General features: G+C 42.6%; 1 protein-coding gene across 3 annotated transcripts in view; it reads right to left on the bottom strand.

Annotated features, from left to right (window-relative positions):
* LOC119330780 (CMP-sialic acid transporter 1) overlaps positions 1-2,696 on the bottom strand; it is a 6,001-nt gene extending 3,305 nt beyond the window's left edge. Inside the window, exons 1-4 of one of the 3 annotated variants that reach the window (XM_037603911.1) lie at positions 2,510-2,696; positions 1,777-1,860; positions 1,291-1,505; positions 112-190 (exon numbers count right to left, since the gene is read on the bottom strand). In XM_037603911.1, coding sequence (XP_037459808.1) covers positions 112-190; positions 1,291-1,505; positions 1,777-1,860; positions 2,510-2,560 — 429 coding nt within the window. In that variant the 5' untranslated portion in view covers positions 2,561-2,696. Of the gene's footprint in view, positions 1-111; positions 191-1,290; positions 1,506-1,776; positions 1,861-2,239; positions 2,442-2,509 lie in introns of those variants that run through there. The other 2 variants (XM_037603910.1, XM_037603909.1) reach the window with 2 other exon arrangements.
* Positions 2,697-13,943: the final 11,247 nt, after the last annotated feature.

Genomic DNA, 13,943 nt, shown 5'->3' with positions numbered 1-13,943 from the left:
ACAAATGAACCATAAAATTAAGCACGGAGATATTTTTCATATATACCTATCATAATAAGAATAATGCATAAAACTGTAATAGAACAGGACAATTTCGCAATATTAACAAACCTGGCTTGTAGTAGTTCCCACAGCCAGTAAAATAATTGCCATCCATTGTAGATTTGATAATTTCCTCTTCAAGACAAGCCTGGCACGATTAGCAGAGAGCCAGAGACCAACAGCTTTAGTCAATCAATGGGAGGAAGAATCAAGTACCATTTGCACTGACTACTTAGGTAGAATATTAGCTCTACTAATAGTATGAGCGCACATACACTGCATCTCACGTTTAGGTGCACTACCATGTATTCACTTCAAAACAAGATGCAAATGTCATGGAAAAAATTCCGGAAAGATGACAAGTGGCACAAAACAATCTAGCATGCCATAAAGTTTCAAGTCAGAATTTGATCTATGCATGGAGAAACAGAAAAAAAATGAATACAGATCTTACTGGAAAAGAAACCAAAAATAAACCAATGAAAAAGATAAAGCTACTATTCACTAAAATTCCAATTTCCTGGTACATGTGTTTTGTGTTCAAGCATGCAGAATGCTTGGTTGCATAAGGACCTCTGTAGAGTGTGCACGGGCGTGCACCTAAGGGTGGAATGCACCAGAAACTTTCTCATAATAGAGCAACTTACTATAGGTGATGAAACAATTGTGACGCCAATAATTTAATCTTTGAGAAACAAACAAAAGATTATTGGTATCTACTTTGCCAGAAATCATGTGAAACCACAACAATGCATGCACTGATTAGGTGGAAATTCTGACTTTGTGATGCAAGCCATCAAAAGGATATGAGCATTTTAGATTGTACAGTGTAGCCAACAGGGGACAATATATTTATTGCTAAAAAAACAAATATTGAATAGCTGTGCAGGAAGATTGGAGGGAGTGTCCATGTATTTGCCAAGATTTGCATATTCAAGATAGATCTTAAAAGGTAAAACATTGAGGTGAAATAAATCACCACAAGATATAGAATGGTCACAATTGGTATTCTGAGTAAGCTAATTGCTCGATTCTGGAACAAAACCAGACTAGATTTTCTCAAAAACCAATTCAATTGTTCTCAATCAGTTCGACTATTTTACAGTGCATTAAATCTGAGTGGTCTGAGGTGGACCGCATAAAAGACGGAATGCAGACAGAACATGGAAATTATAAACATATTATATCATGCCAATAGTATTAGGAAGCATAAAACACAAGCATGTTATGAAGAGGCACATGGCACACCTAAACAAAATTCCAGTTGTAACAATTTTCAGGTTCCCCAATATCTGATAGGTCGATGGATCAACATAGGTCAAGGTCGCAAACTGAACATTGTTGTGGATGAGGTATATGACTGAAGGAACAAGATATAATCGCACACTTTTCCACTCCTTTGTCATCCTTGGTGGTGATGAAGACTGGCACTCTTTCCAAAGAAAGAAGCTTGAGACTGACAACTGCGTTGAGAATGGGGTAATGTCAGAACTGATATAGACAAATCACTGTCTTCTGCAAATCTGAACCACTTACGATAAAGAGTTATAGAGTTCCAAATTCATAGTCTGCTACATGCCTACACTACATGTTTGCACCACATAACAAATGGAAATGTCCAAAAATTATTGTCTCCTACTCTACATATTTGCAACACGGGTTTAAACAGGTATATTGGTCCAAACATTGTTGCGGGCAATAGCATAAGATTCCAGAGAATTGCAATGCATGTACCTTGAAGAATTCTGCAAGAAATGGAATGGTCGCATAGTCATACTTATATTTGCCATTGCTCTGAGAGAGCGTAGTCCATATACCCTGCAAATATGTAATGCAATCAGTGACACTCGTAAGAAGACACCACAATTGACAAATGAAGTCAAACAACAACTCATGTGCAGCATTCCTAAAGCTTATTTAACTGCTGTTGGTCAACCATCATTGGGTTCCAGACTGCGCGATGACCATGACCCATCGCCATGGCATGCTCAACTGAACTAAAACCAATCACCTCTCGGCGCGTTACAATGTCCTACTCCGTCCGTCCCATAATATAAGAGCGTTTTTGACACAAGTGTAGTGTCAAAACTAGTGTCAAAAACGCTCTTATATTATGGGACAGAGGGAGTAGTTCAGTTCATCTGGAGACTGCTATAGAAAAACTAAGAATTGAAGCGCATCTTGCTAGCGTTCTGACCACTCCAGGAGTCCAGGCTGACATTATTCTGAACCGCAGTTGTTCACGAGCAGAGAACCACAACTGCATTTGCGCGCAGCACCCCTAGATCGAAGCCGCCGCCGCCGCCTCCTCCTCTACTGCACAGACGGCATGCCGCCGAAAACAGACAACCGCACACCAACCGAATTCCCCGATCAATCCCCGCTCCAACATAGATCTGGCAGTGTGATTAAATCGACAAAAAAGAGAAGGGGGGATGCGGAGGAGAGGAGGATTTAGGGGCGTTGCCTGGGAACTGGTGAGGACGGTGAGGAGCGCCGCCACGAAGTACCACTGCATCGTCTCCTCCTGCCCCTGTGTCGCCTTCCACTGCGCCGCTTCCCTTCCCTTCTCTCTTCTTCGTGGTTTTGGTGCTGGAGAACGGAGCAGGAGGCAGAAGCGCACCGCTGGAGATGGTGTTTTTTTTTTGAGCAACCCGCTGGAGATGGTGTTGGCCTGGGGGGCGAGCACTTCGAGCTTTTCTGAATAATCACTTTTCGTTTTCACCCCCGGGTAATGTTTCTTCGTATAGTTTTTACCAAAAAGACCCTGATGGCATTTTTTTTAGACAACCTCACGAAGCTTTTATTAAATCGTCACAACGTTTACAGGGACGAAAGAAAGATCTCCGGGGTGGCCTAACCACACACGGTGGCTACCTCCAAGGGACAAATCATGCTTCGCTAAGTTGTGAGTTTCAACATTTGAGCTTCTAAATTCATGACTAAACTTGCAAAAATCAAAGTCCGAAGATTGATGTATTATTTCATGCACAATAGCTCCATGAGTTGATGCATTTTCCTCGTTGAGGTCCTCCACCACCTGTTTGCAGTCCGATACCACATGAATTCGTCTCTGGTATAGGTCCTCCGCCAACGCCATCGCTTCTCTGATAGCAAGAGCTTCAAGGATTTGTGGAGAGGAAATGTACTTCAAAACCAGCACCGAAGCCCCGTGAAGGTTCCATCTTCACTCCTGCAAATCGCCCCAACTGCACCATACCTAGCATGCCTTGGGACCACAGCATTAACATTTATTTTCATCGAGCCCGGCTGGGGGGGCTGCCATTGGGTCGGTCTGGGAGCTTTGAAAACCCCCTGCTTTGGGAGCTTTGTGTTGATGTTGTTAATTTCCGCTAGATAGCTAGTGATAGAACCATTTATAGAATGCGGTGACTGGAAGATATCCTCGTAGATCACTTTTTGTCGTGCTCCCCAAATAGCCCGCAAGGTGACAATCATTTGTACGAACGCACTTGCGTCTAGTATTTCATGCAGTGTGAACATCCAATTATTGGGACTGTACTCTTGCCTTTCCACCATATGGTGTACCAATTCCTCCGGCGCTAGAGCCCAGACGCTAGCTGACATAGGGCATGAGAGAAGTGCATGTCTCCACGTATCAGTAGCTCCACACAGTCTGCATGTATCCTCTATAGCTATATTTTGGTGCTTGAGTAATTCCGCAGTTGGCATGGACTGTCTTAACAGACGCCATACAAACATCCGAAGTTTAGATGGTACCTGTATGTGCCAAATATTCCTCCATTTGTTCTGCTCATCCTGCGCCTTGGAAGGTCCCTCCTCTTCATGCAGCCAAACCCCCCGCTCGTGCTCGGTACGAAGGATCATGCAATAAGCAAACCTTACACTAAATACACCTCTATTCTCCTCATGCCAGGCCCAAAAGTCCTCTACCTTTCGTGTGCACAAAGGTATCTTCAGAATCTCAGCAGCATCAAAAGCAGTAAAAGTAGTTCGGACCAGATCCTCCTTCCACGATGCAGTAGTAGCATCAATTAGTTCAGTGGCCTTAGTCGGCAGGTTTTGCACCAGTGACATTATAGGCCTCTTGTAACCGTCTCTCGAAATCCAGTTTTGTCTCCAAATGTCCGTGTTCTTGCCATCCCCAATCCTTTTAACAATGCCCTGTGCCAGTATGTCACGACCATCCAATATGGACCGCCAAATCTGTGATGGGCGTGGCCTGAGTTCTGCCTCTAGTAATGTACACTCCGGGTAATAAACAGCCTTCAGAATGCGAGCACTCAAAGATGATTCCCCCGTTAGCAGTCTCCATGCTTGGCGTGCGAGAAATGCCAAGTTAAAAATCTCTAGATCTTGAAAGCCTAAACCTTCCAGATGTTTAGGTCTAGTCATGATATCCCATGCAACCCAGCTAGGTTTTCTCTTACCTTGCTTGCTTCCCCACCAGAATTGTCGTATGATCGAAGTGATGCTCTCGCATAGACCTCTTGGCAATCTGAAACATAACATAGAGTAGATTGTAATCGCCTGAGCAACTGATTTGATCAACACTTCTTTACCTACCGATGATAGGAGCTTCTCCATCCAACCCTTTATCTTCTCCCACACACGGTCACGTAGGTATTTGAATGTCCCATTTTTTGAATGGCCCACGTCAGTGGGCATCCCAAGATAGCGTTCATTTAACGACTCCTTGTGCACATTTAAGGTGTTCTTCACTGCCTCTCTTATATTTCCCGGGCACCCTTTACTGAAAAATATTGATGACTTTTCATGATTAATTCTCCGACCCGAAGCAGCACAATAAGTGTCTAGCAGGTGTGACACCGCACCAGACCCCTCTACACTAGCCTTGAATAACATCAGGCTGTCATCTACAAACAAAAGGTGGTTAACAGTGGGAGCTGTCAGGGCCACCTGAAGACCTGTGAATGATGACTGTGAACTGGATTTAAGGAGGCATGAAAGGCCCTCTGCTGCAATCAAGAATAAGTAGGGGGAGATTAGGTCTCCCTGCCTGATACCTCTTGTTGGCTTGAATGAATCAAGCTACACTCCATTGAACAAGACCGAGAATGATACCGATGAAACCATGCCCATTATAGTATCTATCCACCGTCTAGCAAAACCAAGTTTGTCATGATAGCTCTCAAGTAAGCCCATTCCAATCTATCATATGCCTTCATCATGTCCAGCTTCAAAGCACACTGACTATTTGATTTTGATCTAGACCGCTTCATAAAGTGTAGGCATTCATAGGCGCAAATGATATTATCTGCTATCAACCTCCCTGGGACAAAGGTTGACTGTTCCTCAGAGATTATGTCAGACAAAATAAGTTTCAATATATTCGCGACCACTTTTGATGCTATCTTATAAAAGACATTGCACAAGCTAATAGGGCGAAACTGAGTTAGCATTGTTGGATTTGTTACCTTGGGAATGAGCACTAAGACTGTGTCATTGATACATTCAGGACTCTCCTCCCCCGGACTATCCTCAGAATAATCTTGGTTACCTCTTCTCCACAGATATCCCAATGTCGCTGATAAAAATGGGAAGGGAAGCCATCTGGCCCTGGCGCTTTGGTTGGGAACATTTGGAAGAGAGCCACTTTAACCTTTTCATTAGTATATGGAGCACATAGGGCGGTGTTCATCTCAGGCGTAACCTTACGTGGGACATGTTTTAAAACAGCTTCCATGTTCTGTACCCCCTCTGAAGAATACAACGTTTGATAGAAATCATTAGCCATTGCCTTCAACTCTGCTGGGTCATCAACAATTACCCCTAGGGAATTTTGTAAGGCCTTAATCATATTTTTCTTTCTGCGAAGACTAGCTCGGAGATGAAAAAATTTAGTGCTCCTGTCTCCCGCTGAAAGCCACTCGATTCATGCTCTTTGGTGCCATATAATCTCCTCCCGGTGATACATCTCGATCAAACGTTCATTGATCTTGAGCTCGGCGTGAGAGGGTGCTATCCTCGCTGGGTCGTTTCTGAACTCTTCCAAGGCCTACTTCAGAGCCTTTATTTCATTGCATACATACCCGAATGTATCTCTACTCCACTTGGCCAGCCCCTTAGGAATGTTGCTGAGTTTCTGTTTCATTTCTTCCAGTGATGTACATGGTGGCCCGAAGTCCTAGCTGCTTGTAAGGACGTCGCGGAGCCTCTCATGTGATTCCCACATCAGCTCATACTTAAAACTTCTCTGCGCTTGTACGACTTCTGGACCGCCAAAATCAATGATTATAGGTGAGTGGTCAGATGTAGAGCACATGATATGTGATACTGATGCCTCTGGAAATTTATTCATCCATCCAACGTTAGCCAGCGCTCTGTCCAGCCGACACCTTGTGTAGCTCCCACCGGCTACTTTCTTCTCAAAGGTCCAGAAAATGCCCTTAAATCCCATATCTAGCAACATGCAAATACCCGTGGTATCCCGACATGCTTGGATCTGGGCGTTACTTCGCTGTCCCACCCCCTCGTGCTCTTCCGGACGAAGGACTTCATTAAAATCACCCATGCACAACCATGGTAAAGGACTCAGGGTACTGATGTTTTTCAAAACCGTCCATATCTGGTGCCTCAGGTGTGTCTGTGCTTCATCATATACACACGTCAATCTCCATTTGTCCTGGTTATTTTCCTCTACCAAGGCATCCAAGTGATAAACAGAGTAACCAAATATCTCAACCTTTATTGAATTATTCCAGAACAAACCAATACCATCGCTTCGACCTTGACTACAGCATACGCATTATCAAAACCCAGAGTATCAGATAAAGCTTCTACCCTAGCACCATCTAGAAGTATGTATTAAGAACAGCTGGGCTTAAACCAGGCCCACGTAGCATTACAAGAATGGTGACGATCACTTTGAGAAATGGACTTGATATCAAACTACAACTATTGCATTATTAAAGAAGAAAATAAGAGCACCCGTAAAAAAAGCGGTGGTTTGTCTCCCAAGCTCACTTGCTCCCACCATGAACAAAAAATACTATATTTAAAAAAATCTATAAAAAATGCATGGAAGATGTTTCAGTGGTGAGGTTTGTGTCCATTTTCAACATGTTTGGACATCTAAGTAGCTCTCAGCAAAAAAAGATAACAGTTTACTGTTCAGACCGATATTTTTCCGAGAGCTACTCAAATGTTCGAACGCACTGGAAATTGCCACGCATCTCATGCATTGGAACATCTTCCATGCAAAAAAAATCAGACCTTTTAAAAAATAGTTTTTTATTTACAGTTCACCGGATGCAGATGAGCCTGAGCTCATAAATGGATATATGGAAAATAAATTAATAAAAACAAAGATGTGGAATGGCAACGAATAGAGAGAAAGATCCTTCCGATTTTCTTGCTCTTGGAAAAATCATATGTATCTTCCGGACACCGCAGTGATTGAGAAAATCCATGTGTTACGATGCTCATACTCGTAAGTGGAAGTTACGCATGGAGACACATCGTTTTGTAATACAAAGAATAGAACTCTAGGGAATTTTCAGATCAAGCTTGTCTAAAACTACGACTATGGAAATAGCTCATGCCTACCAAGCATCCAGGAGCACCACGAAAACCTAATTCCACCGCCGCAACCTTCTGTACCCGAGAGATCCCATCTTGGGGCCTTTTCCGGAGCTCCGCCGGAGAGGGCATTGATCACGGAGGGCCTCTACATCAACTCCATGGCCTCTCCGGTGATGTGTGAGTAGTTTACTTCAGACCTTCGGGTCCATAGTTATTAGCTAGATGGCTTCTTCTCTCTCTTTGGATCTCAATACAAAGTTCTCCTCGATTATCTTGGAGATCTATTTGATGTAACTCTTCTTTTTGCAGTGTGTTTGTCGAGATCCGATGAATTGGGTGTTTATGATCAAGTTTATCTATGAACAATATTTGAATCTTCTCTGAATTCTTTTATGTATGATTGGTTTATCTTTGCAAGTCTCTTCGAATTATTAGTTTGGTTTGGCCTACTAGATTGATCTTTCTTGCAATGGGAGAAGTGCTTAGCTTTGGGTTCAATCTTGCGGTGCTCGATCCCAGTGACAGAAAGGGAAACGACGCGTATTGTATTGTTGCCATCGAGGATAAAAAGATGGGGTTTATATCATATTGCATGAGTTTATCCCTCTACATCATGTCATCTTACTTAAAGCATTACTCTGTTCTTATGAACTTAATACTCTAGATGCATGCTGGACAGCGATCGATGTGTGGAGTAATAGTAGTAGATGCAGAATCATTTCGGTCTACTTGTCACGGACGTGATGCCTATATACATGATCATACCTAGATATTCTCATAACTATGCTCAATTCTATCAATTGCTCGACAGTAATTCATTTACCCACCGTAATACTTATGCTCTTGAGAGAAGCCACTAGTGAAACCTATGGCCCCCGGGTCTATCTTCCATCATATTAATCTTCCAACACTTAGCTATTTATATTACCGTTTATTTTACTTTGCATCTTCATTTCTCCTTATCATAAAAATACCAAAAATATTATCTTATCATATCTATCAGATCTCACTCTTGTAAGTGACCGTGAAGGGATTGACAACCCCTTTATCGCGTTGGTTGCGAGGTTCTTATTTGTTTGTGTAGGTGCATGGGACTCGAGCATGACCTCCTACTGGATTGATACCTTGGTTCTCAAAAACTGAGGGAAATACTTATGCTACTTTACTGCATCACCCTTTCCTCTTCAAGGGAAAACCAATGCAGTGCTCAAGAGGTAGTAAGAAGGATTTCTGGCGCCGTTGCCGGGGAGATTCGCGCCAAGTCAAGTCAAGATTTGACTCCTGACAACGATCCATTTCTGGTGCCGTTGCCGGGGAGTCTACGCACAAGTCAAGACATACCAAGTACCCATCACAAACTCTTATCCCTCGCATTACATTATTTGCCATTTGCCTCTCGTTTTCCTCTTCCCCACTTCACCCTTGCCGTTTTATTCGCCCTCTCTTTTCTGTTCGCCTTTTTTTGCTTACTTTTTGTTTGCTCGTGTGTTGGATTGCTTGCTTGTCACGATGGCTCTACCTAGATTTGGTGATCTTCACCTTAAAAGGTTAGAAGAGATCGAAAGCAACGTCAGGAGTTTTATGACTTTACAATTTGAGCATAATAATTTCTTTAGGAACGAGCTTAAGGAACAAATAAGCTTTATGGGTTATATGAATAAAGAGCTCGATGATATGTCTAAAGAATTTTATGGTCTGAAATCTCAGATTGCTCATCTCAAAAAATTAATTGCTGAAGTTTCGGATAAGCAAGCCACCTTAGTTAATAAGATGGCCGCTAAGTCAGAATTTTTTTCTGAAAATAAAAATGAAGATCTAAAAGTTATTGATATGTCTCCTAATAAATCTTTATTTTGCAATATGAATCTTGACAATGATGGGACTGAAGATGAACCACCTTTACCTAGAAGGCGTTCCAAAAATTCGGAGTTTTTAGATCTTGATGCAAAAGTTGGTAAAAGTGTGATTGAAGAGGTCAAAACTTTAGATATCAGTGAAGCCACTATTTTGGATTTTAAGGAATTTAATTATGATAATTGCTCTTTGATAGACTGTATTTCCTTGTTGCAATTTGTGCTAAATTCTCCTCATGCTTATAGTCAAAATAAAGCTTTTACTAAACATATCATTGATGCTTTGATGCAATTTTATGAAGAAAAACTTGAGTTGGAAGTTTCTATCCCTAGAAAACTATATGATGAGTGGGAACCTACTATTAAAATTAAAATTAAAATTAAAGATCATGAATGCTATGCTTTGTGTGATTTGGGTGCTAGTGTTTCCACGATTCCGAAAACTTTATGTGATTTGCTAGGATTCCGTGAATTTGATGATTGTTCTTTAAACTTGCACTATGCAGATTCCACTATTAAGAAAACTATGGGAAGAATTAATGATGTTCTTACTGTTGCAAATAGGAACTATGTGCCCATAGATTTCATTGTTATTGACATAGATTGCAATCCTTCATGTCCTATTATTCTTGGTAGACCTTTCCTTAGAACGATTGGTGCAATTATTGATATGAAGGAAGGGAATATTAGATTCCAATTTCCGTTAAAGAAAGGCATGGAACACTTCCCTAGAAAGAAAATTAAATTACCATATGAATCTATAATGAGAGCCACTTATGGATTGCCTACCAAAGATGGCAATACCTAGATCTATTTTCGCTTTTATGCCTAGCTAGGGGCGTTAAACGATACCGCTTGTTGGGAGGCAACCCAATTTTATTTTTATTCCTTGACTTTTGTTCATGTTTAGTAATAAATAATTTATCTAGCCTCTGTTTTGGTTGTGTTTTTTGTGTTTAATTAGTGTTTGTGCCAAGTAGAACCGTTGGGAAGACTTGGGCAAAGTCTTTTTGATCTTGCTGTAAAAAACAGAAACTTGAGCGCTCACGAGAATTGCTGCCATTTTTATTTGGAGAGTGATATTTAGTTAATTATTTTTGCAGATTATTAATAGATAAATTACTCATGTCCAGCAATTTATTTTACAATTTTTGGGATTCCATAAGTTTGCGTTAGTTACAGATTACTACAGACTGTTCTGTTTTTGACAGATTCTATTTTTCATGTGTTGTTTGCTTATTTTGATGAATCTATGGCTAGTAAAAGAGTTTATAAACCATATATAAGTTGGAATACAATAGGTTTAACACAAATATAAATAAAGAATAAGTTCATTACAGTACCTTGAAGTGGTGTTTTGTTTTCTTTCGCCAACGGAGCTCATGAGATTTTCTATTTTGAGTTTTGTGTTCTGAAGTATTCAAGTTTTGGGTAAAGATTTGATGGATTATGGAACAAGGAGTGGCAAGAGCCTAAGCTTGGGGATGCCCATGGCAACCCAAGGTAAAATTCAAGGACACCAAAAATCCTAAGCTTGGGGATGCCTTCCAAGCATCCCCTCTTTCGTCTTCGTCTATCGGTAACTTTACTTGGAGCTATATTTTTATTCACCACATGATATGTGTTTTGCTTGGAGTGTATTGTATGATTTGAGTCTTTGCTTTTTAGTTTACCACAACCATCCTTGCTGTACACACCTTTTGAGAGAGACTCACATGATTTGAAATTTATTAGAACACTCTATGTGCTTCACTTATATCTTTTGAGCCATATAGTTTTTGTTCTAGTGCTTCACTTATATCTTTTAGATCACGGTGGTGGTTTTATTTTATAGAAATAGTTGATCTCTCATGCTTCACTTATATTATTTTGAGAGTCCTTTAGAACAACATGGAAATTTTCTTTTAGGAATAATATAAAAACTTTCATACAAGTGCATTGAATACTATGAGAAGTTTGATACTTGATAATTGTTTTGAGATATGGACATGGTGATATTAGAGTCATGCTAGTTGAGTAGTTGTGAATTTGAGAAATACTTGTGTTGAAGTTTGTTATTCCCGTAGCATGCACGTATGGTGAACCGTTATGTGACGAAGTCGGAGCATGATTTGTTTATTGGTTGTCCTCCTTATGAGTGGCGGTCGGGGACAAGCGATGGTCTTTTCTTACCAATCTATCCCCCTAGGAGCATGCGCGTAATACTTTGTTTCGATAACTAATAGATTTCTGCAATAAGTATGTGAGTTCTTTATGACTAATGTTGAGTCCATGGATTATACGCACTCTCACCCTTCCACCATTGCTAGCCTCTCTAATACTACGCACTTTTCGCCGGTATCATACACCCACCATATACCTTCCTCAAAACAGCCACCATACCTACCTATTATGGCATTTCCATAGCCATTCCGAGATATATTGCCATGCAACTTTCCACCGTTCCGTTATTATGACACACTTCATCATTGTCATATTGCTTGCATGATCATGTAGTTGACATCGTATTTGTGGTAAAGCCACCATTCATAATTCTTCATACATGTCACTCATGCATCATTGCACATCCCGGTACACCGCCGGAGGCATTCACATAGAGTTATATTTTGTTCTAAGTATCGAGTTGTAAATCTTGAGTTGTAAGTAAATAAAGTGTGATGATCATCATTACGAGAGCATTGTCCCAAGTGAGGAAAGGATGATGGAGACGATGGTTCCCCCACAAGTCTGGATGAGACTCCGGACAAAAAAAAAGAGAAAGGACATAAAAAAGGTGTCACACCCTAGCTAGTTCATGCATTAGAGTGTTGCATCATGTTTACTCTTTCATCAGAAACCTGAAATGGGGATGACAGAACCCCCAGCCCCCTCTGAAACCAACTAGGGTTTACTAAAAACTTTTTCAATGAACCTGAAATGCCCTTCTAAAATGCCCATCATTTTTGTCTTGGTTCAGAACCTCTGCCAGAAGTCATGCACATTTTCCTAGGCCATCTTAGGGTTTTTGAATTAAATCATAAATATTTGAATTTGGGCATTTAAAATTATATAAAATATTTAAATGCTTAAATATCTCCAAACTAAAATGTTTCATGTTGGAAATAATCGAACTATGGACCAGGAGTAGTTTGGTGATTTTAGGAGTTGTTTAAGTATTTTTATTAATTCAACAAAGTTGCAGAAGTATTAAAAAAACAGAAAACAGAAAAAATATAAAAAAAACCTTACCTGGCGCCAGCACCCGGCCCACCTGCCGGCCCAGCCCAGCGCCGCTCCAGCGAGCTGCTTGCCGGCCAGGCAGGCAGGCAGGTGCCCGACGGCGACCGCAGCGCGCGCCACGCAGCTGGCTGCCGCCCTGCTCCACCTCCTCGCCTCGGGGCTGGATGGATGAGCTCCACGCAGCGCCGTGAACCCGCAGGACACCTCCATTCTCCCCCAACCCCTCTCTCTCGCGCTCCCCCGCCATGGCCGACGCCATCGCCGCCACCCCCTCGCCGTAGCCACGCCCTCCGTCAATCCCACGCCGTGCCGCCGTGTCCAGGAGCTCCGCTACCCTCCTCTCCTTCGAGCAAGCCGAGCCCCGAGCGCTCGCAAGGCCCGAGCCCACCGCATCGACCTCGACCGAACCGCCGTCGCCGGAGATCCCCTTCAACGCCGTCGTCGCTCCGGTCCGTCCCCGGCCGCACCAAGGGCTTCGTCGAACTCCCCGTGAGCTTAGCCATCTTCCCCTCCCTTCTTTTCTTGCTCCCGAGCCGTGTAGCGACCTCCCGGAGCTCAACCGCACCCACCGCCGCGGAGCTCGTCGCCGACGTGCTCCCGATCATCCTCCGGCCACTCCACGGTGTCCATCATGCTCACCGCGTCACGTAGCACCTAACTAGCTACTCCCCGCACCTCACCGACCCCTCTTGCGTCAAGTTCGACTTCGGCCGAACTCCGGTGGCCGCCAAAGTCGTCGCCGGCGCCAACTCCGGCCACCCCGACCCCAACGGACTCCACCAAGAGCTGCGGTTCGTCCTCAGCTCCTCTCCGGTGGCCTCCGCGGCTTGTTTGGTTGCCGGAACGGCAAAAACCACTTCCGCCGCCGCGTCGGGCTCGCCGGCGGCTAAACGCCGGTGCAGCCGACCCGGGTTTGACCACGGGTGGGCCCTGGTTGACTCTCCTGAGTCAATGACAGGTGGGGCCCAGCCCTGTTAACTAATTAGGATTAGTTTAAATTAATTTTAGTTTAACTAATCACACTGACACGCGGGACCCACTGTCAGGTTTGACCCGGACCGTGTCCCGTTGACCTGCTGATGTCACACTGACGTCAGGCTGACGCAATAAATTAATTTCTGGATTTAATCTAATATAGGAAATTCCAGAATATAGTTTAAACTTCAAAAATTCATAACTTTTAATCTGTAACTCCAAATCAGACAAGTTATATATGAAAAATGATCAGAAAAATCCAATCTATCCATCTGTACTATTCTCATGCATGATTAAACAAGTTAACTTGATGTTTAACGCATAACA

Source organism: Triticum dicoccoides, chromosome 7A (genome assembly GCF_002162155.2).
Source record: "Triticum dicoccoides isolate Atlit2015 ecotype Zavitan chromosome 7A, WEW_v2.0, whole genome shotgun sequence".
In the NCBI taxonomy this organism is placed as follows: domain Eukaryota; kingdom Viridiplantae; phylum Streptophyta; class Magnoliopsida; order Poales; family Poaceae; genus Triticum; species Triticum dicoccoides.
This window is presented reverse-complemented; position numbering and strand designations above follow the sequence as displayed.